Raw genomic sequence first — 24,146 nt, forward strand, 5'->3', positions numbered from 1 at the left:
GTTGGAGTCCACTGATTGAGTAACCTTCTAATTGTATAGATGAAGTAAGTGAGGATAGAGAAATAAACCGTGTGTCCAGGGTCTCAATGTGAATTAGCCTTGGGGCAGAGAGCAGGCACCAGGACTCAGGTGACTGCCTGTCCGGAGCTTTTAGTGATATGGGATTTTGTTGTTGTTATTAAGGATACAGCGTCTCCCTGCCCCAAAGCATTGACTTTGGATCATGGGAACAGCTCTGAGGGTGTCATTCCCCCACTGTGTATTTTAGCTATATCTGTAAACAAAATGGAGCGGGAGTGTCAAGGCCAGGATTATGTCTGAGAAATGTTAGTCACCTCAAGAATGAAGGCCTTTAATGGTAACACTTGCCCACTAATAACCAATATATAAATTATACTTGATTGGTACCTTTTAAAGACTTTTAATGCTGTTATCCATTACCTCTCTTAGTAGGTAGTATGTATTTCCAGAGCCTAAGAAAATAGAATTGCTTTTTTTTTTTTTTTTTTTGAGATGGAGTCTCACTCTGTCACCAGGCTGGAGTGCAGTGGCACGATCTTGGCTCACTGCAACTTCTGCCTCCCCAGTTCAAGTGGTTCTCCTGCCTCAGCCTCCTGAGTAGCTGGGACTACAGGTGCATGCCACCACATCCAGGTAATTTTTGTATTTTTAATAGAGATGGGGGTTTCACCATGTTGGCTAGGCTGGTCTCAAACTCCTGATCTCAAGTGATCCGCCTGCCTTGTTCCCCCAAAGTGCTAGGATTATAGGCATGAGCCACCGCACCCAGCCGAAAAGAGAATTTCTTTAAAACTATTCCATTCATCAGGATTTTCAGTAATTAGCCCGCTCTTCCTTGAATTAGGGAAGATGGAGAATTTTACTAGTGCTCAGAAAGTGCTGGGAACAGAGAGGAGGCTGCTGGCAGGAGGGCGAGAGGGGAGAGATGGACTGGAGAATAGCAGGGAGTGCGGAGAGGAGAGAGCTGAGCTCCGAGGTGAAGGGGGCAGGTGGGAGGAGGGGCATCCCGGGAAGAAGGGCTGTGGTGCTCTCCACTCCCTGCTTCTATTAATCCAATTAAAGTGTTGAAAATCAGATCTCATGTAAAGCTTTGAACATGAACTTTTCATTACAGCACCGGGGTGGAGGTGGGGGTCGGGGTGGAGGAGGAAGAGAGGAGCAAGGAGGCACGGGGAGTCATGAGGTGGGGGTGGAAAAGCCTCCCAGTCTTCCCCAGAACAGAGGTGCAGATGTGACGCTGCTGGGCCTAGGCCCGCTCTTCTGGGGCCCAGAAGACCAGAAGCTTGAGCTTCCTCCTCATGCACCTTCTGACTGATTTTTATTATCTTTACCTCCTGACAACCCCATTCTTTGGTGCTTGGCAGGTGAGGTCAGAAAGAGGGTGCCTTGAAGGCCCCCTTCTGTGGCCTCAGAAACGACACCCCTGCAGTCCCCAGGCTCCCCTCAGCATGAGGACACTGGATCCAAAGGCAAAGGAGAAGAGTAAGAAGCTGGGGGCCGATGCCGTGCAATTAACCCCCAAGTTTGCTTCAAAACTTGGTGTAAGAAAAAAACTGAGGAACCCCAAGCACTAAAAAGTATCCCTTTCCGACCCCGAGAAAACGGGTCGCCAGGGACGGAAAAGGTGTGCTCCGGTGGGAAGGACAGCCTCATTCCCTGCAGCGCTTCCTCCCTCCCTCCCTCCCGCGCATTGTCCATGCTCAACTCATTCGTTGAAACAGTATTCAGGGCTCCCTGAGCCGACGCCTGGCTCTGTGCCAGCTGCTGGGTATCCAGTCTGACTTTCTGGTGTGGGTGAGACAGACAATGAACAAGTCAGCAAAGAAACGTGCTCCCTGCAGATTGTTCTAAGTAGGACAAGGGAAAGAACCCAATCACACATCGTCTCTGCCTTTTCCGTCTTGGTCTGTGGCCTCTCTGATTGGAAAGCAAGGCAGATGGCCCAGCTGTGGCTCAGCAAAATCGGCTAAGCTCGCCGGTTTAGCTGGTAGGTCTGGGAGGAAAACCCAAAGTGTGCCTCCTTTCTGTCACCCCCACTCCCCCTCAGACTTCCCCTGCAAATTAAATTTGTTATGTGGCCAATACATTGGTTTAGATTTTAAAAAAGTAGAAGGGGAAGGCACATTTCACTGCATTCAAGATTGTGTGCTGCTTCCCCCCTGCAGCCTGGTCTTTGACCTGCTTGCTGGGCTGACTGTGATGGACAAGACTCTGGGCTCTGGGTGGATAGGAATTAGGGGCGCAGGGCGGCTCTCTCCTTGAACTCCCCTCTCCGTGCTCAGCTCCTCTTCTACACCGGGGTTTCCCTGGGCCGTCCATTCCCAAGAAGGGGGCCCTCCCCTGCCGCCTGGGGTTTAATCTCCGCCAGGCCTGTGCACCGCTGGGCTGCTGGTGTGTGGTCCTTCTCACTCATGTGCCTCAGCAGCTGGAAATAGTGAGGCGGGAAGGGGGACCTCGAGAGCATAAAACCCTAACACTTCTCAAAACAAAACGAACAACTCCAGCTTTTAATCAGCGTAGGGCAGGGGCGGGAGAATTGTGTTTGATTTGACATAGACAAAGCCCTTTTTAGGTCTCTGCTTTCCGAGGAATCTGTGACTGCCCTTTCTGCAAATGGCTGCAGAGCCCTGGGCTGGAGACCCTGGGCTGTTCAGCAGGGCCTGGGGAAGAGACTGGACCCGCTTGGCGCAGGGTAGGGATTTGGCGTTTATTAGCCAGACCCCTCTGCAATGGGAATGGTATCTATTAGCCTCCTCTTCTGCTCTTGGAAGCCGGAAGAACCATAGCTTTTGGGAATGTGGTCTGTCCTGCCTTGAGCTTTGACAGGTGGGCTCCTTCAAAGATGAGACTGCGAATTTGAGTTTTAAAAATGAATGTCTATGTTATGGTTAGGGGAACTTGCTATGTATAGGACCCCAACTGTGAAAGAATAAATTTGCAAAGTGAAGAATCCTATCCCATTCCTGCTCCCATCCACTGCCCTGACCAGATTTTTAGATACCAGGTTATTCTAGAGTCTGCATCATCCTAAAGTGACTTAGTATAAAGTCCTGAAGGATGAGGCATGCCTCTGGCCTAGGATCACCAGATTTAGCAAATAAACATACAGGATGCCTAGCTGAATTTGAATTTCAGATAAACAATAAATACATTATTAGCATAATCCATGCAATAAGGCAGGGTTATGCAATATTTGGGGTGTACTTGTACTAAATATTTTGTTGTTTATCTGACATTCAGATTTAACAAGGCATCCTGTGTTTTACCCAGCAGGTGTGCTCCGGCCCTTTTCCATGCAGGTCTTGGTCCCTCTTCATCTCCATTAGGCCCTCCTCTTTTCTTCCTGGGTGCTTTCTGGACTTAGGTCTCTCTGGGGCCCTGTACTCCATCCTTCTGTCTTGTTATAATCCCCTCACTTCTCAGTCTGGGATAGCTCTCCTCATCTGCTCTCCATTTTCTCCTGGTCCAATCTTACTTGTCGGCCCTGGGTTTGTCAAGATTCAGCCACTGTGTCTGAGGACTAAGAACAGTGGTGGTACCTTGTCTACAGTTTTGTCACTCCCTGGCTTCCCATGTGCCAGGCCCTGTTGGTTGCTTTACCAATGTTAATCATTTAACACTTACAACAAAACTATAAGGAAGACTTTTTTTTTTTTTTTTTTTTTTTTTTACTGTGGTGAAATATACATAACATAAAATTTACCATTTTAACCACATTTTAGGTGTATAGTTTGGTGGTGTTTAGTATATTCACATTGTTGTACTACCATCACCATAATCTGTCTCCAGAACTTTTTCTTCTTCCCAAACTGAAACTCTGTACGCGTTAAACCCATTCTCCTCTCCCTCCAGGCCCTGACAACCACTATTCTATTTTCTGTGATGAATTTGACTACCTAGATGCCTCATGTAAGTGGAATTATACAATATATCCTTTAAAATGTGTCTTATTTCACCTAGCATGATGTCTTCAAGGTTCATTCACATTGTAGCATGTGTCAGAGTCTTCTTCCTTTTAAAGGCTGAATCATATTGTTTGTATGTAGACACCACATTTTGTTTATCCATTCATCCATCAATGAACCCTTGGATTGTTTTCATCTTCTGGCTATTGTGAATAAGGCTGCTATGAAGATTTAGTGTACAAATATCTGCTTGAGTTCCTGATTTCAGGTCTTTTGAGTACATACCCAGAAGTGGAATTGCTGGGTCGTATGGTAATTCTATGTTTAATTTTTCGAGGAACTGCCATACTGTTTTCCATAGCAGCTGTATCATTTTACATTCCAACCAGCTACACACAGGGTTCCAATTTCTCCACATCCTTGCCAGCACTTAAAAAAATATAATAGCCATCCTAATGGGTGTAAACAAGGAAGGCACGTTTAATTATAATTACTATTTCACAAATGAGAAAACTGAAAACCGAGGCTCAGAGAGGTGGAGAGACATGTCCATGGTCAGCCAGCAAGTCACAGAGGTGGAATTTGAATCAAGGGCTAACTCCCAATCTAGGACTCTTAACTATTATGTTATATTTCCTGCCTCTGATACAAGCATCCAAATGCAAATTTTTCTGTCTTTGAACACATGTCTAATTGTGCAAGACATCTGGTAAAGGCCCAAACCTAGGAACAAAATATGTCGAAGGAGTTTTTACATGTTCTTATTCAAACTATACCTCTCACATGGGAAAAGAGCGATTACAATTTCCCCTTAATTTGCATTTCATCCTAGTTATTGAAAAATAATAGATTCAATTTGGCCTCCCTGTAATCTTTCACCCCGATATCATCTGGCTATTTTAATGGCCTAGCAAGTGGGTTTGGGTATGGCCTTTGACCTTGTTGGAGAGTGGGAGGATAGAGAAGCTAGATGATAGAAGATAAGGACTTTAATCTCGACATGTTTGAGGTTTAAGTGGCCAGAGAGATGTGGCCATCTAAGAGGCGTTATCCAGCCACAGATGCATGGACCGCGGGAAACACTGGGTTGCTAGAAAGATGAGCAGAGGGGCTAAGGCCAAGGGGCAGAGAGCAGCAATTGCAGTGCATTTGTGACTAGTGGAGCGTTCTCCTGGCTGAGGGCGATGCTGCCTCTTTGGCTGGGTGCAAGGCCTGGCATGACTCCATGAAGTGCAACCTGGAGAAGGAGGCTGCTATTGGTATTGCCCTACCTCTTAGACTCTAGCTCCTTTCTGAGTGCCACTTTGCCCAAGGCCAGAGCCCTCAGATTGAACCACTGACTTTGAACTGTGATCCCATGGAAATGGCCTGGCTCCGGCCTCTGGTGCCAGCTGAGCCTTTACATTGATTCTTACGATAAGCTCCAAAATCTGGTAGTCCAATTGTTCTAACACAGGGTGGCAGCAAAGAATGTGGACTTGCTGTCAGACGTGTTCAGGTTGGAAAACAACTCTGCCACTGGGGCTTGTGGGACCATAGGAAAGTTTCTTAGCCTCTCTGAGCTTCAGTTTCCTCATTTGAAGTATGGCAATAATATGGGAGATAATATGGTTGTCATGAGGATGGAAGGAGACATTTATGAAGTGCTTAGCGTGTAGTAAGTGCTCAATAAGTAGTAGCTATTAAAAACTCATTTTCCTATGAGTTTTTTTCAAGCTACTGCTAAAGAGCTACTCTCTCTCTTTAGTAGTAGCTTAAAAAGACTCTTAGGAAAACCTACTAGATTTGTATTTATTTCTCCTCTTTGTGGAGCAGTTTGTCAATTTGGCTATATTATCATGCTTAACCTCTGCAGAAGGAGGTCAGTTTCCTTGTTGAGCAGGAGAGAAGATGAACTAGGAAGGATGGATGCTGAATTCTGCAATGTGTGTGCCTTGCTTAGAGCAGGTGCTCACTCATGTTGTTGGATGAATCAATATGTCAGTTGTAATGGGGGGTTCCTGATGGGGAGCCATGAGAATGAGGGGTATGGAATTTAAAGGCTCAGTGTGCAGTGGGAAGGCAGAGGGGCAGAGGAGACTGGATTTGATCATTCCTTCCTATATTTTAAATGACAGTTCTCACCTTATCACAAATATAATGTATGGACATTTAGAAAAAATAAAAATTATAGATAATTAGAGATCTTTGAACAGGAAAATGATACAATGGAGAGAATGTTTGATGATTTTTTTTCCCCCAGGAAACCGTTGAACCTTGGGAAAACCATGTAGCAGAGCGGGGACCACAAACATGGTAACTGCAAATCCAAGGAAAAGTGGTAGGATTTGGAAGAGGTGGGGTGGGAGCGCTTCTGAGCCTGGAAGAGCAAGTGTCTGGAGGCACTGTGGGTGGTGGTCCAGGCATGGGGGTGAGGTGAGACTCTGAGGGGGTGAGGAGATCCCGCACTCTCTGCATATGCAAGCTGAAACCAAAGAGGGCCATAAAAAGAATAGGATTGAAGAGTGGAGGAGGTGCATGGGCTGCAGGCATTAGTTTGAGCATCACCAAAGCACAAGAAGTTACTGAGGCTGTGACAGTAATAGAGCCTCCAGGTAAAGGGATTCCATGTTGGTGAAGACGGGCAAGGCCAGGAGCTGGTGACACTCCAGTGAAAGGAGAAAGAGCAGGAGGCAGTCAGAAAGGAATGAGGTGTGAAGGAGGGCAGCAGGCTTAATAACACCCTCACTAAAGATGTCCACAACTTAATCTCTGAAATTTGTGAATATGCTACCTTACATGGCCAAAGGGACTCTTTGTGTGTGATTAGATTAATAATCTTGTAATGGGAGATTATCCTGGGTTATCTGGTGTGCCAATGTAATCATAAGGGGACTTAAAAGAGAGAGGCAAGAGCATCAGAGTCACAGAGAGATTGGACGATGCTATGTTGCTGGCTTTGAAGACGGAGGATGAGGCTGCAAGCCAAGGAATGCAGGAGGTCTCCAGAGAAAAGGCAAGAAAATAGACTTTCCTAGAGCTTATGGAAGTAATGCAGCCCTGCCAATAGCTTGATTTTAGCCCACTCAGACAGATTTAGACCTTCTGACTTCCATAACTCTCATATAATAAATGTGTGTTGTTTTAAGCCACTAGGTTTGGGGTAATATGTTATAGCAGCAATAGGAAACTAACACATGGATGGAACTGACCAGGCACAGTGACGACGCACAGTGTGGGGGATTCACCAGGTTACTGAGATGTGTTAGTACAGTTTGGGGTATAGAGACTGTATCAGTCAGAGTTCTCCAGAGCTAGAGACCCAGGAGAGCCACTGGTGTAGTTTCAGTCATCTTCAGGCCAACAGGTTTGAGACCCAGGCAAAGCCAATGTTTCATTTCAAATCCAAAAGCTGAGGTCCCAGTTCTAATGCCCTGAGGCAGAAAGGAATCTCTTTATTCTGGGGAGGGTCAGCCTTTATGGTCTATTCAAGTCTTCAACAGATTGGATGAAGCCCACTCACATCAGGGAGGGCAAGCCACTTTACTCGGTCTACCAATTTAAATGTTAATTGCATCCAAAAACACCTTCATAGAAACACTCAGAACAACCTTTGACCAAATATTGGGGCATGCCATGGCTTAATCCAGTTGACACATAAAATTAACTCTTCTATGCTTGAGGCTGTGATGCACAAGCCCTCGCCTGCTGGACATGGATGTAAGACTCCAGATGAGGCCTCCCTCTTCTTTCCCACTATGCACCCAGGGATCCCTTGGTGCTTGTGACCTTCACATGGGGAGGAGTCATATTTGCCTCTTATGCTTCTCCATGGCTGACAGTGATCAACTGGCCAGGGTGGCCAGGACCAACGCTGGTAAGAGGGTAACCCTAGTGCTCTCATGGGTCAAGTCCCTAGAATGCTGGCCTGTGAGCAGGAAGGTCAGGTGCTGTTGGCCATGGATGGCAAGGCATCAGAGTGCTGTTTGTGGGTGAAGTAGGCAGCTAGTGGACAAGGCAGTGGCTTCCTCTCTGTAGCAGCCAGAGGGAAGGGACATACCAGCTGAGCTGGTGAAGGAGTCCTCTAAGGTGAAAGGCAGGGCCTGGGTGCTGGTGAGTCTAATCTTGCTGCTGCTGTGTGTATGGAAACACCTCCATGGAAGGCGCCTACTTCCCCAGCCATGCACAATGTGGTGGGGCTGACCCTTAGAACTGAGTTCCGGTATTCCAGCTCTTCAAGCTCTGGTTCCATCATGCAGCCAATCCCAGGGTGCAAGCAGCTCCAGGAGGACTGCAAGTCAGAATGTCCCCAGCTCGGCCACTGCACAGGCCCAGAACCAGGGTCCTTCTTCCTCTCCAGGGATAAAATTCTTCTAAAGGAGGCAGACAATTTTAAAAAGCTGCTTACTGTACAAAAAAGTTGTTATACCCTTCTCCCAGGACACAAAGGCCTGCTTACTGACCCTTCACTTACAAATTGATGGATTTTTCCAAAACAAAGAAGACCTGCCTTGAGGGTCCTTTTTTTCTTCTGTCTATACCCTAAGGTAGCTGGAAAATTATGTTGCCAAAGATTAAAAACACAAGTTTAAAAGGTGATAGGGCATTCTACTGTAACCCATGATTGATTTCATTTAGTACTCTCCGCAACTTCGGGAAGTCTTTATTATCTCCCTTTGGTAGAAGTGGCAATTGATGTCAGAGGCCTGGATTGGAATTCAAGTCTCCCATCTGCAAGCCCAGGGTTATTTCAGTGCCTTGGGCAGTTTCTTAAATAAGATCAAACTGTCCATCTCCCCATCACCAAGTCCATTCCAACTTTTGTTTTCGAATGGGTAAAGGATTTCTGATGGTTTTTGGCAGCTCCTCATTTCGATGACCTCTAAAAACCTGAAAAGCATTCTTTCTTCTAAATTGCCATCTACCCTACTTGCTGTTTTGCTTGCATCTGCCTACTTTGCTCTGCTCTGAGTTGATGGTGTCTATGGTGAGGTCTCCTGATAAACAAGGATAGCCCTACCAATGATGTTTGAAGCTGTGGCTGCTTTATCATGATGTGGGCTTTCACTGTGTGTCTTGGTTTAGGTACTTCCAATAGCAAATTCTGAGACAAGCAATTCTAGTGCAGGTAGTTTATTTGGAGGTGACCCAAGGAAGTAGAGTAAGGGAGTGGGGAAGTGTAATAGGGAAGGGAGAAAAGCCGATGAGTGGTTCATTAATGAGAGGGCTACCTCTGTGGGTGACTGGGGCTCAATCCTGATGGGAACCCACTGAGAGACTGTGTGAGACACACCTTAGAAGTGCCTTGCGGAGGAGTGAGGAAGCTGGGGAATTTATCTGTGAATTCTGGTTCTCCAGTGGTTGAGGTCGTTTCTGAGGTTATCACCTTTGAGGCACTTCTGGCCTGCCCATGCATATGGTCAGCATGCACCAGTGGCCAGATGAAGCTGTCAGGCAGAAGGAGGGAGGTATGTGAGGTTAGAAGCCACTAGAGAACTCTTGGTCTGAGGGATCTGAGTCTCCTTCAGGTCATGCCAGTGCTATCATTTCTCCCAAATCCTTAGACTAATTATGTTAATACCATTACGATCCCTTGGACCCAATTTTAGTTAATTTTTAAAAGCATTTCTCACAATATTTTTTGACATTTTTCTTTCTTAGATATCTTTCAAAAAGTATGACTATAAAATTTACTCATTTTTTAAAAGAGAAGAAAACTCATTCTAACTTGTAATTGTGATATTGGACCCTTTCATAAATGTAAGATACATTATGAGATTTTAGTGATATTATTCTTTCCTGTATCTTGAAACATGTAATTGAAACCACCTTTGAAAAATTATGACAGTAAGAGAAATCTGACATGGTTGACTCTACCTTGCTTCTGACATCAAAGCTGTCCGTGGTCATCTCTGGGCATAGGCCAAGCTAACTTTGGGAGGAATTTAGTTTATAGTTTAAAATTAAAGCAAGGATGATGATGGTCCTTCCCAAAACTAAACCACCCTTGGAAAACTAATGAAAGGCCACAAGGTTAGGATTTTGAGAGGTGCCTGAATTCTGCTAAAATGTAAGCATAGTTAAATGATAACCAGCCATTGTGCTGGAGGTCAGAAGATTTGTAACTTCTCCAGTTGCTCCTATAGATAACATGACTATTGTAGAACCTAAGATCAGCCTTTTGATGTTTTTGCAGGCTTTTGCATTCTGGCAACTGATGGACCCCACTGGGACTCATGACCAATGACTCAGCTGGTCCTGTGGACCCCCATCAAGAGGTAGACTCAGCAAATTAGGACCATTTTCCACACCCCTATGATGGCATCCCCAACCAATCAGCAGCACCCATTTCCTAGTCCCCTGCCCACCAAACTATCCTTGAAAACCCTAGCCTCCAAGTCTCTGGGGAGACTCATTTGGGTAATAACTCTATCTCCTGCGTGGCTGGCCTCATGTCAATTACACTGTTTCTTTACTACAATACCATGGTCTCAGTGAACTGGTTTTGTTTGTGGAGTGGGCAGGAAGAACCCATGGGTGATTATGTAGTTAGTTTGTCATCTTAGGAATCATTTCATCATTACTTATCAATTAATCCCAAAATGCTAAAAAAAGACTAAAATAAGAACACTGAAGAATGATAGCATCATCTAGAAAGATGATGCAATGTAGTGTAATAAATCATCAGAATCTCATCATCCTTCAGTTTTCTTGCTTCATTGCTTAAAATGTTACATTATCTTTAGAAACATATAAGACTGAGGATACTTTGTTGTCTGCTTTTAGTTTTTATTAAGAAGTTCAGAAATACGGATTTTTCACTTTCTGTCTGTTATGACAGAGAGGAAAAATGATAGGGAAGAGGTTACATAATTATTAGATAAACAGAAGATGAATTCATAGAGACAGTAGAGTCCAGACAAATGCTGGCAAAATTGATTATGTGAGACATAACCTAGCCTATGAGTCTTCAGATGACAGTAGCCTAGAAGATTTTTCTCAAACTTGAGAGTTAATGAATTTAAAAAATACATACTTCTTTCAAAAGTTTCAGAGGGTACATGTGCATGTTTGTTACAAAGGTGTATTGCATGATGCTGCGGTTTGGAGTACAATTGAACCTGTCACCAGGTAGTGAGCATAATTCCCAATTGGTTGTTTTTCAACCCTTGGCTACCTCCCAACTTTTGTATTTCCCAGTGTCTATTGTTCCCGTCTTTATGTCCATGTGTACCCAAGGTTTAGCTCCCCCTTATAAATAAATGAGAACATGGAGTATTTGCTTTTCTGTTTCTGCATTAGTTTGCTTAGGATAATGGCCTCTAGCTGCATCTATGTTGCTGCGAAGGATATGATTTCATTTGTTTTTATGTCTGAATAGTATTCCATGGTGTATATGTGCCATATTTTCTTTAGCCAATCCACCACTGATGGGCACCTGAGCTGATTCTATGTTTTTGCTATTGTGAATAGTGCTGCGATGAACATATGGGTACATGTGTCTTTTTGGTAGAAGGATTTATTTTCCTTTGGGTATATACCCTGTAGTGGGATTGCCGGGTTGAATGGTAGTTCTATTTTGTAGTTCTTTGAGAAATCTCTAAACTTCCTTCCACAGTGGCTGAATGAATTTACGTTCTCATCAACAGTGTATAAGCATTCCCTTTTCTCCATAGTCCTGCTAATATCTGTTATTTTTTGACTTTTTAATAAAAGCCAAGGAACGTATTTTTAAAGACAAAAAGGAAATATGGTATTTTCATCCAGTTTGTCACTCAACATGATGAACTTAATTACACAATATTTTAGGAAAAATCCTAGGTCTTCCAATTTTGCTAAAAAGATATATGGTAATACTCTAATTTTTAAGTTTTTTGTGGAAAATTTACTTGAAATGGACAAATGCTGTAGGCAGGTGTGTACATAAGGAGGAAATAGTGTAGAAAGGAAACTATTAATTGGATTGAAGATTCAAAATTGTGTTTGTAGACCTAAGAAAGAAAAAAATGAAAATGTTTTGCAATCATTAGGGAAAGAAGATGAGCATTCTCTCTTCAACAAAGTTATGAGCCACTAAAGCTTTCAAAAGTATTGTGTGTTGATTATTCAATTACAAACAGAAGAACCGTAAGGAATAAGTTAGAACCAATTAGAGATACATTTGAAATCTGGAATCAGTAGTTATAAGATGAATATGTTTCAGGTTTATGACACTGGATGAATGAATGATTTTAGTCAAAGTTTGCTTTCTATTTCAGGTATGCTATATTCTTTATTATTATTATTTTATTTTATTTTTTGTAGAGATGGGGGTCTCACTATGTTCCCCGGTCTAGTCTTGAACTCCTGGCCTCAAGTGATCCTCCTGCCTCAGCCTCCTAAAGTGCTGGGATTACAAGTGTGAGCTGCCACCATGCCCAGCCTCAGGTATACTATCTTCAAAAGTAGGAAAATGAATACAATTTGTGTTTATTATATTTAAATTCTTATTAACATTTCTAACAAAGCTGGCTTTCATTGTCTGTGGTAGTCAGCCTCCAAGATGGCCCTACATGATCCTAGCCTCCTGCTACTCACACCTTGCGCAGTCTCCTTCTACATTGTACCAAGGTTTGTCAGTGTGACCAACAGAATATGGCAGAAGTAATGTGCCATGGTTTGAATGTTTGCCTCCTTCAAGGCTCATGTTAAAATTTAACCACCATGAAACAGTATGAAGAGTTGGGACATTTAAGAAGTGATTAGGCCATTAGGATTCCCCCTTCATGGGTGGGATTGGTGTAGTTATGAAAGAGTGAGTTTGTCTCCCTTTAACCTTGCCCGTCCTACTTCCACTATGGGATGACATATCCAGAAGGCTCCCACTAGTTGCTGGCCCATTGATCCTGGACTTCACAGCCTCTAGAGCTGTAAGCCAATAAATTTCTGCTCATTATATATGACCCAATCTCAGGTATTCTGTCACAGCAGCAAGAATGGGCTAAGACATGATGCTACATCACTCTTGAGATTAGGTTATAAAAGACAGGTGGGCTTTCTCTTTCACCATTCCCTCTGGGCAGGAAGTGAGCTATCCTGTTGTGAGACTCATGTGGAGAGGAATGGAGTAACCATCCAACAGCTGGTGAGGAACCAAGGCCTGCTAATGACCATGTGAGTGAGCTTGGAAGAAGATCCTCCAGCCCTAGATGACTGTAATACTGGCTGACAGCTTGAGTGCAACCAGGACTGGCTACATAATTTTAAACTGTGACCCAGTGCAAAATGAAAATTGGGGCTCCTTTTTCAAAAATTACTAAAAAAATCAAGACAGCAACAGCAGAGTATTAAGCCAAGTATGGTGCCTTTTGTGCTTGTACCGTTTGCCTGCCCATGAAGCTGGCCCTGACTGCAATCTCATGAGAGACCGCAAGCCAGAACCACCAAACTAAGCCACTCCAAGATTCCTGCCACAGATACCATGAGATGAGAAATGTTTGCTGTTTTAAGCTGCTAAGTTTTGGGAGTAATTTGTTATGTAGTAATAGGTAACTAATATACTATCCCTTTATTACTACTTCTATAAATTATTTGTAAAAGGATTTTAAAATACCCATATGGTGAGATGAATTTTAAAACTATTCTCAGTAAGAAACTTTCTACTCACACAGATCACCAGGGGCGTATGTGATTTATCTAAAAGAAAAAAAATGCCAAGAAAGATGGAATTTTACTTCCCATTTTCTCCTGGGTCCTATTTAATAAATGGATTTTCAGCTTGTTCTTGGATATTGTGACTATAGACAGAACCTCGTTTCAAAGTGGTGAAATCAATTTACCTCCTAATCTTTTACAAGGCCCTAATTCTTCTCTTTATATATAGTTTCCTATGAGCAACCATGAAAATGAAAAGAGAACAGCTATATAAAGAAAGTCATTTTGAAGAGAAGGAGACTATGAAACCTCAAAGCACCCTCTCTTTGTATTGTGAAAGTTGTCAGATTCAAAATGGAATCGCGAATGTTAAGAAAACCCTGACAAAGCCAAGGAAGGCCACGAGGAGTGGGTTTTTATATTTGTATGTCTGATCATAAAAGCTATAATAAAAGACCATAAAAAGAATGACCTTGTATAAAGGCCACATTTTTGTGAGGACATCTGTCCAGTAACTGTCTGTTTAACCTTGAACTGGTGTTATCTTTGTTACTGATCTTTATAGTCAAAGATAATTATTTCAGAGCAATTATGTAATCAAAATTTAAAAAATACTCAGATGGTAAATGGTTATAACTATTTTTCCTGAGCTACTAAGGGTTAAAGGGGTAAGAGTGATTTAGTTAGTCACAGACGTAGTTTCATATTCTCTCCTACCTCAATGCCTTTGCATATGCTGTTTGCTATGCCTAGTATACTCTTCCCCTCATGCTTTATCCAGCTTAAATCAGACAGCCTTCAGGTCTTGACTTAAACATCACTTTGGCAGGGCACAGTGCTCATGCCTGTAATCCCAGCACTTTGGGAGGCCAAGCAGGGAGGATTGCTTGAGCCCAGGAGTTCGAGACAAGCCTGGGCAACATAGGGAGATCCTGTCTTTACAAAATAAAAAGTTAGCCAAGTGTGGTGGCGTACACCTGTGGTCCCAACTACTTGGTGGGCTGATGTGGAAAGATTGCTTGAGTCCAGGATGTTGAGGCTTCAGTGAGCCGTGATTGTGCCACTGCAGTCGAGCCTGGGCAACAGAGTGAGATCCCTATTTCAAAAAACGCCCCCCAGGACATCATTTCCAGAGGAAAATTATTACTGACTCTCCAGACTGGGTTACATACCTTTTAAAATAAAGTCCCCAAACACCTGTGCCTCCTTGCAGTACTGTGGATACTTGTAATTAGTGAATTAATTGTTGATAATTAGTTGCTTAATATCTGTCTTCCCACTAGACTATAAGTTCCTTGATGTCATTTGCCTTTTGTCTTTGTTCACACTGCATACCTAGACTCTGGTGCGGTGCTTGGCACTCAGTAGGAATGCAGTAAAATTTGTCTGATTGACTGGTTTGCCTCTATGTCAATGGATTAGGACCACATGATGATGATTTATGATAGAGTATTAAACCACAGGCCGAATGAAGTCGTTGCGGTAATGCTTTCTCTGAAGCATCTAAACATGGTGGTTCTGGTCCTGAATACAAGGGTAATGCCCCTTTCCAACTGGACTCTTGTATAAATAACACAGACTATTAAAGCAGGTGAATGGGGAAAATTCATACCCATGGATATTGAAGTTAGCCTTCAGCAATGAACAAAATAGCATGCACAAAAACAGTATGTGCTTCTGACTCTTAGGGGTGAGAGATTTAACCCATTTATGCTGGAGATTGCAATTTTTTGAACTGCATAATCAGACCTTGGCGATGACCTTGAGAAGTAGGATATAAATAACCCTGACATGCTCAGCATTCCAATAATGGAACACTAGGCATAAGTGGGTTAAGAGGATGCCAAATTTTTGGATGTGAATGCGAAATTTAAGAACTGCCCTTGGTAAATTTGACCTTTGTGGTTAAGCCTCAGTTCCTCATCTATCCAACGGGACCAATAATAATGACCTCATAAGTTGGGTCTGAGGATATGAGATAAAGTAGGGAAAGTGCTTAGCAAAAGGTTAGCTTTTAGGACCCTCCACCCTCATAACAAGGTGGATTGGGGTTTGGTTCTTATTCTGCTCTTTGTTTCTGGCTATGTGAGTTATTTAACCTCCCATAGTCTCAGTGTCTTCATTAGTGAAATGGAGAAAATAATGCTTCCTACCTCGTAGAGTAAGTGCAAGAGTGTACACTAAGGTCTTCATTTTTGGCATTTGCTAAGCCCTCATAGTTACTACCACTATTATTATTAATTTTGAAACTAGGTTACAGAAAAACAACTCAGTGAAGAGAAAGATCCCTTTATAGGTGGAAGAGGGAGGGGAAATAAATAAAAACAGAAGAATATAGACAATTGCCAAAAATATTTTCACAAGATGTGCATTATTCCCAGTGACCATAACTGACCACTGGTCTCTTTAGGGGCTTATTTCTTGCCAGCCTTGCACCACATGGCTTGAGCTTCATTCCAGTATGTTCTCAGTTCCTCCCACTTGAATGTGCCTAAGGGAAATACCAGAAGGAAATTTTTGTGGCCATGAAGAGTCTGGGTGTCTGGCAGTAAGGCCAATGTCTTGGTCAGCTCAGGCTGCCTTAACGTAGACTGAGTGGCTTGCAAACAATAGAAATGTATTTATTACAGTTCTGGAGGCTGGAAGTCCAAGATCAGGGTGCTGGCATGGTTGGGTTCTGGTGAGGCCAGATGGCCAACTTCTCTTTGTATCTTTGCATGGCAGAGAGCAGAGAGAGTAAGCAAACTCTCTTGTGACTCTTATAAGGGCACTAATCTCATTCATGAGGGTTTCACCCTCATGACCTCACCTAATCCTTTTTTTCTTGACTGCATATCATCATCATCTAATCATAATTACCTCCCAAAGGACTCACCTCCTAAGGCCATCACATGGAGCTGGTAGACTCTCAACATATGAATTTCAGGGAGACATATTCAGTCCATAAGGGCCATTAATATTTTTGAGTACCAGGGAGCTGGGTCTGCAGAACTAGAGGTAAACCACAGCTTGGATGCTGTAGTATTCTTTTGTTTGGCAACTCAAGGATGACTCATGAGGATGGCCTCTACTTCTAATTGTGTCCCAGAATTGTATCCTTTCTTAGTAACATAAACTTTGATTTTTAGCTGTACACATGTGGTCACCTCCAATTAGGATTACATTTTTTAAAGCCCTTTTTTGCTGAATGTGGTCATATGACCAAGTTCTAGCCAATGAGACAAAATGAAACGTGACTTCTGGGAGGTGTCCTTAAAAAGAGGAGCATGCTCTTCTTTCCTCGTTTTCCTTCCTGTTGGCTGGAAAATAGATATGATGACTGGGGCTTAAGCAATCATCTTGTACCACCAGCTAGAGCTGCTTATTATGACAGAGAAATAATAGAAGGAGCCTGGGTTGGAGGAAGCTGCCTAAAACTTTGAATGGAGTTTGTGTACCAAAGACAGAACTAAATTTCTAAATTGTTTGTCACTCGAATTATTTTTGTCATGTGTATTTAAAGCTTAAGGAGTGACTTTGGTAAGGTTAAATGTCTGCGGGTAAACTTCATTTGCACAGTGGGACTAATAATACTTACCTTAGCCTAATGCTAAGGTTACAGCAAGTTAGTCATAAATCTAAAAGCAGAACCCAGGAATCTTAATGTCTCAGGCTTCTAAGCTCACTAGTGTTTTTGACAAAAGTCTTGGACCTTAGATACAGTGTACCTCTTTCTGTTGGTAGCTGTTGTAACAAATGAAGCAAATATAAATCAGGATATATTTATATTATAGAAGCACTCTGCTCCAGAGCCTCATCCAGAATCTACCTCCATCATGAGACCTTCCTGCCCATTAGGCCTACAGTGGGTCATCTCACTCTGAGTTCCTACAACACATTGCAGGCTTTACTTTTTTTTTTTTTTTTTGAGACGGAGTCTCACTCTGTCACCCAGGCTGGAGTGCAGTGGCGCCAACTTGGCTCACTGCCACCTCCGCCTCCCAGGTTCACGCCATTCTCCTGCCTCAGCCTCCCCAGTAGCTGGGACTACAGGTGCCCGCCACCACGCCCGGCTAATTTTTTGTATTTTTAGTAGCGATGGGGTTTCACCGTGTTTGCCAGAATGGTCTCCATCTCCTGACCTTGTGATCCGCCTGCCTCGGCCTCCCAAAGTGCTGGGATTACAGGCATGAACCACCGTGCCCAGCCATATTTACTCTTAAATATGGTCTCCAGGTATCTCTCTGGTCTGTGTCTTAAATTAGATGGTAACCTCTCAGAGGGCTGGGTGTGCATCCAAAGATCCCTCATAATAATGAACATTGTGCAAGGCATAGAAGGAGATGCATCAAAGGGCTTATTAAAAATGAATGAAAAGATTCTATTCTGAATATGAAATGAGGAAAGAATCCTCTGGATTGTATAGAAACACAGATATATATATATATTTCTTTTTTTCTAGATGGAGTCTCGCTCTGTTGCCCAGACTGGAGGACAGTGGTACGATCTTGACTCACTGCAACCTCCGTCTCCCAAGCAATTCTCCTGCCTCAGCCTCCTGAGTAGCTGGGATTACAGGCGCACACCACTGCACCCAGCTAATTTTTCTATTTTTAGTGGAGATGAGGTTTTGCCATGTTGGCCAGTCTGGTCTCAAACTCCTGGCCTCAAGTGATCTGCCCACATCAGGCTCTCAAAGTGCTGGGATTACAGGGGTGAGCCACCACGCCTGACCAGAAACACAGATATATTTGAAACTGGCATTTCTAGTTAGTACTAAACATTTGAGGTCTTCAGACCTCAATCTGTGATACAAAGTATTAATTTTCATCTACTGAAATATCCCATTGCAAATACAAGTCCCGCAAGACAAGGAGTATGACTGAAACTGGACAAACCAGATGCCAAGATAGTTAGATTTATTTTTGGACCATGAGTCTGGCCTCCAGGGAAAGAAGAAACTTGTCAATTTTACTTTTTTTGCTTGGATCAGAAGATTAAGCCTGGCAGAGAGATACTGTTTGGGACTAGTGGTTCTCTGGAATTCCTAACCTTCTCTGGGCTTGGGAGGAGTTGGGAGAAGAAAATGCATCATCTGAATGATGGCCATGGTTACAACAGGCCTCGTATGCCAACCAGAGGGAAAGAAAATACTTGCTGAGCAAAGTAACTGGAAAGCGGTTGCTCATAGTTTGAACTAAGCTACATGATTGAAATCCAGAATAATGTAGATTTTTGGACCAGTGAACACTTGGAAATAAGCTTTCTGGCTGGAAAGCAGCATTTGGTGTTAGGGATGGAAAGGGCTATTGCAATGCTTTTTCCCTGGGCACTTTGTGCTGCCAGATACTCAGGGCCAGCTGAAGCATATTTACTTATTCCAGCAGATTTCTCAATAGTTCCAGCAATAGGAAGGAGTTGACCAGCTTGATAGGTGCATGTAGCCAGGTGGTACAGTCAGGAAAAGCCTGTCACGCTGCTGAGCCCGATGGTAACAGTTCCATCCTGTTGAGCCCCTGGAGGGTGAACACTTAGGCGGACACATGGATATTGATGTCAGTGCTGCACAGGGCACAGTACTGGACAAGTGTCACAAGTCCAGCTGGGCAAACTCCAGGATGCCAGATCACAAGGGCTGTTTCCAGGAAGGGCTGACCCCTGATGTTTACATCCTTTTCCTCTGAAGCTCAGTGGAGCTCACCAGTCTCAGTTCACCTTGTAGGCCACTGAAGAAATTCTCAATTAGCACATAGGAACGTCCAACCCTATGGGATTTGAGACTGGAGATTGCAGCCATCACATGACGGAAGCAGAATTAGACTCCAAAAACCTTGCCTTGAGTCTTGGCTCTGTCATTTGCCAGCCAAATGAGGCCAGGCAAGTCACAATCTCATGGAGTATTCATTTATCTACCTGTAAAGTAGGGAATGTCTGACCTATTTCAGAAGATTGTTCTGAGGATAAAATGAGATGAGGCATTTGTCCTGTCCTCTTCAAATGCCATATTGTGATACGTTTCACTTAATTATTTTAAGGGCTTTAAAGACTCCATCTCCTTTAATCTTGACAACATCTCATGGCAGGGGATACTATTTTTATCCCCATTTTACAGAGAGAAAAACGGGACCCTGGATGAGTCAAGTGACTTGTTCAAGCTTATACCACTAGGTGGCAGACCCAGGATTTGAACCCTGCTGTCCAGCTCCAGAGTCTGACCAAAGCACTCATTCCCAGTGGAGGAAAAGATAGACCATTCTTTTAGAAGTGCTCTTCATTTTTGTTTGGAGAACCACAAGTACTTTGTTATTGTTCCAGCATCCAGTCTGAGCTTTCTTGTCTGAGGGCACTGGGGAGAGGGGAAGTCGTTTAAGCAGGGAATGGTGAGTTCCGGTTTGCTGCTTAAAAGGATCACTGGCTTCTAAATAGCAAATAGACACACTGGCTGCCGTGTGGAGGCTGGATGGGGCCAGTGTGGAGAGAGGGCAAAACTGAATTCAGGAGTCAGGTGGGAGGCTGGTTCATGGAATCCAGGAGAGAAGCCCTGAGGGAGCAGAGCTAATCTTAGGACCTCTCAGACCAGATAGGGAGGAGGAGTGTGGCACTGATGCTTACAATCAAATTATAGAAAAGAATCCCTCCCTGCGAAGTAGCCCATACTGATGGAAGTAAGCACTAAAGGTTGTTCTCCACATAAGGAGATCGCTCTGGGTTTCATTTTGCCCCCCTCATCCCTGTGATTTCCTGGAGATGTCAGTCTCATTGAAGGCAGCAGAGCACCTTGCTCTATTGAGGAGCCAGTGTGATGCAGCTGTGACCATTCCCAAGATGGCCCTCCGGGGATGGCCCTGGGCAGAGCCCCCAACATCTGACTGAAGCTCCATTGAGCTGTCCTCTCCAAGTGGGTCGGGCACTCGGGAGAGATCTCCTCTCCTTTTTCTACCCCATCTCTGGGATCTCTGCATCCTCAGACTGCCTCCTCCTCATCCATGCTTTTCCTCCTTGTCTCCCATCAGGGGACCAGGGCCTCTCTGCCCGCCTCTGCCAGAGCTGCTGGGCTATAGAGAGGCTGCCCCTTGCCCTCCAGTTCAGAGTGGGAAGGTAGGATGCCTGAGTTCCAATCCTGGATCACACGGACCGTAGGGCTGGGAGGTGTGTGTGTAGGGGGTTACCGTACCCAAGAGGCCCTCCCCAGCGGCCAATGCCCAGCACACGCTTCACCTTGTCCCTTGCGACTTCTCCCGGGGCAGCTGCTGTGAGACTCAGGATGTCACCTCCCAGGGAGGTCTTTGAAAGAAGTGGATGCTCCCATTCCCCACTCCAACGCCACAGCCCACCCCGTGCGGGTCATCCGGCGACTTCCCAGTTGCTCTTCCCAGATGGAGCAGAGAGGCAGATCTCTCGGCGCCTTTGTGTCACAGCATTCTCGTCTGATAAATGGGGCTAGGAGTATTTTCCCTGCCTACTTCACCGGGCTGTTGGGACAATCACGAGATTGAGCTAAGAAATATACATGCTTAAGGCATTATTATTAGCCAGGTGAGCCTTCTGGTGGGTGTCGGCTGCTGGGCTCTCTCAGGCTTCCTCCGGCAGGAGTGCCACGAGAAAGTTACTCTTTATTCCAGTCTCTCCCGGGGCGCACTCCCGCGGAGCTCCTCGGCAGGGGGTTGACCACGAGCGGCTCCTCTTGCCCCTCTCCCATTGGCTTTCACCTGCCAGAGGGTCGGCTTCAACAGGCCTCTTGGCCCGTCAATCAGGCCCGCCGTGCTCCGCCCCGCCCCTCCCGGGGGTTTATAACGGGAATTCCCATGGCCCGGGCTCAGGCGTCCAACCTGCTGCCGCCTGGGCCCCGCCGAGCGGAGCTAGCGCCGCGCGCAGAGCACACGCTCCCGCTCCAGCTCCCCTCCTGCGCGGTTCATGACTGTGTCCCCTGACCGCAGCCTCTGCGAGCCCCCGCCGCAGGACCGCGGCCCGCTCCCCGCCGCCGCGAGGGCCCCGAGCGAAGGAAGGAAAGAAGGCGCGCTGTGCGCCCCGCGGAGCCCGCGAACCCCGCTTGCTGCCGGCTGCCCAGCCTGGCTGGCACCATGCTGCCCGCGCGCTGCGCCCGCCTGCTCACGCCCCATTTGCTGCTAGTGTTGGTGCAGCTGTCCCCGGCTCGCGGCCACCGCACCACAGGCCCCAGGGTAAGTGCGCCCCCAGCTTTGCGCCCACCTGCGGAGGGAGGCGAGGTCGCTTCGCCCCTCATCCCTGGGGGCAGGAAGAGGGGGAAGAGAGATGTCAGAGACCTGTTGTCCTCTGTCTACTACCAGGTCCCCTGCGGGCTTGGTGAAGTTGCTGAAATATTTTTTTTCTCCTATTGGAGCCACCACCACTCCCTTTCTTGCCCCACCATCCCTCCCCTGCCCCCGAACTGTCACTGGTGGGTTTTCTTTCCCAATCTCTTCTCCCCTGCATTTTGCTCAAGACCCTCAGAGGTGCCTCTTGCGTCGGAGAGAAGTTTGCTCTCCACTCATGTAGGGCTTCCCTGTGGTCTCACGCTTCGCCCGGTCCAGCGCGCTGGCGTTGTTGGCAGGCGGCGGGGGTTCGGACGCAGGCGGGTGCAGCTCTGCCTGGAGAGTTTTAGGTTACCCGCGAGCCACACAAGGACCTTGTGTTGTTGTTTTAAAAAGCGATCATTGCTTGTAAAACCCACAGCAGATAATTTTAATGTCCCCTCCTGCCGGGCAGGCACTAGAAGAGGGTCAGAGGTGGGGTACTGTAGAGAGGTGGGAGGGGAGAGTTGCGCAATGTTCAGGGGTCTCTTCCCCTGGGTTCAGTGCTGGGAGGTTGAATAACTTGTTGAACCTTGGTCTGATTGGAGTTTCTGAACTACATGAAACCTGCCAATTCTGTGCACAGGACAGACTGTCCAGGGCATTGTAAAATCTCCTGGAACCGACAGTATTGTGTTCATTTCTGGTCTAGATTATCCCCGCAACGCCCCCCACCAATTGGTCTAATAAAGAATTTCACTGCCTTAAAACATGTACTATTAAACCACCTAGTGGTTCTTTTGACCAAACTTAATCCAGGCAATCTCTGGCCAAGCATCAGTTTATGTCAGGGCAATTGCCTCTTAACTGGCAGCCTGAGAGTCCATGTGAAAGTAGTTAGGATCTTTGCGAAAACGAGGTTGGCTCAACCCACTCGTGCTTTCTTTCTTGAACATCCTTGGGCCTAGCCCTTTACCACCTGTTCAGATTGCAGGTTGTTTATTCATAGCTTTTGCTATATGAGAATCATCTTTATAGCTGTCGTGTGGAAGAAAAGTCTTGCAATGCTTGACAAGTCTTAATGATTGCCCAGATGCTGGGTTGATTACATCCAAGCCCAGCTATCACTGTGAGATCAGATTTGCAGCCACTTAGGAAAGAAAAGTGTTTGTCCCCGTGTTGGGCCAGCCCTTGCTTTTATGACCAGATGTGCAACAGCAGCAGTTAAAGTGTGGCAGATTAGATCCAGGGAGTGTCATAAATCCTCGACAACAGGCATTCCCAAAGCTGGGGCAAGTAAGGGCTCTGGGAGTGACTTTTATGGATGCAGATGAGGATGCCTTTTAAATGAAGCTGCTTGGTTTGATATTAGGACACAGAGCTCTTAAACTCTGAGGTCAGGCGAGCCATGCGTTCCCTCCAATAATTAGGAACAGTCAAGACAGAGATGCAGACCAGAGCACCCCGACTGAAATCTGGATGGCCGCCCACAGGAGGGTCGAAAGGAGAGAGGCCCTGAGACAAATGGTGGGGGGCTCGTTTGTTTGCTGCTGGGCTTGTCTAGAGTCTCAAGCCATATGGCTCTCTTTCCTGGCCTCCTGGAATCAGAGGAAGCAACCTTTAGGGGAAAGCTAGGGACTTGAGGGGAAATCAGGCAAGGTGGTTAGGTTCCTTCCAGCTCCTCTAGTTTATTAATTTGATAGAAGTGATGGAACGTAAGCAGGAATTGTAAATAGGCTGGTGTATGTCCAAGCTGCTTCACACTCTCTCTCCTTCTTTCTTTTTTTTCCTATTTCTCTCTCTCACTCAAATACACACGCTTACAAACACACACACACATGCGCACACACATCTTGGTGTGTTTAGAAAGTACCAAGGAGAAGGTGCTGTCTCGAGCATGTGGTTACCTGGTTGTGTTTATAGATAGTAATAAGAGCTACCACTTATGAACATCTGGGCTGGGCACTTTACATGATCTCTTATTCGAACGAGAACAAGAAGGTGGGTCTTTTAAAAGCCATTTTACAGATGACAAAGTGAGACTCAGCGTGGCCAATCGACTTGCCTGAGCTTCCAGTTTATATGGATTGGAAGGTTGTGTGCGCCCCCCCCCCCCACCAGCTGTAGTGAGTGTTCATCCAAGTGATGCTGTTTCTGTGAAAGAAAGAGATGGCTCCATGAGAAATACAGAACCGGATACATCAGGGGAGTCTGCAGAGAAATTATTAATAGTTTTTTGGTGTCTGTATCACTTAAGGTAAATGACTGAATTTCAACCTATCCTCAAAGACTCCAGTTCTTTCCTATGGCTTATTGGGGGCCTCAAAAGTGTAGCTCTGGTTGTTGAGAGCGGCATCATCCGAGGAGCAGAAACATCTGG

General features: G+C 45.2%; 1 protein-coding gene across 8 annotated transcripts in view; it reads left to right on the plus strand.

The window, feature by feature from the left end:
* The first annotated feature begins 21,307 nt into the window (after positions 1-21,307).
* The window catches only part of SMOC1 (SPARC related modular calcium binding 1), a 156,729-nt gene continuing 153,890 nt past the window's right edge, over positions 21,308-24,146 (plus strand). For all 8 annotated transcript variants that reach the window (XM_030812646.1, XM_030812653.1, XM_030812648.1 and 5 more), the window contains exon 1: positions 21,308-21,697. In XM_030812646.1, coding sequence (XP_030668506.1) covers positions 21,599-21,697 — 99 coding nt within the window. In that variant the 5' untranslated portion in view covers positions 21,308-21,598. The remainder of the gene's footprint in view (positions 21,698-24,146) is intronic.

Source organism: Nomascus leucogenys, chromosome 1a (genome assembly GCF_006542625.1).
Source record: "Nomascus leucogenys isolate Asia chromosome 1a, Asia_NLE_v1, whole genome shotgun sequence".
Taxonomy (NCBI): domain Eukaryota; kingdom Metazoa; phylum Chordata; class Mammalia; order Primates; family Hylobatidae; genus Nomascus; species Nomascus leucogenys.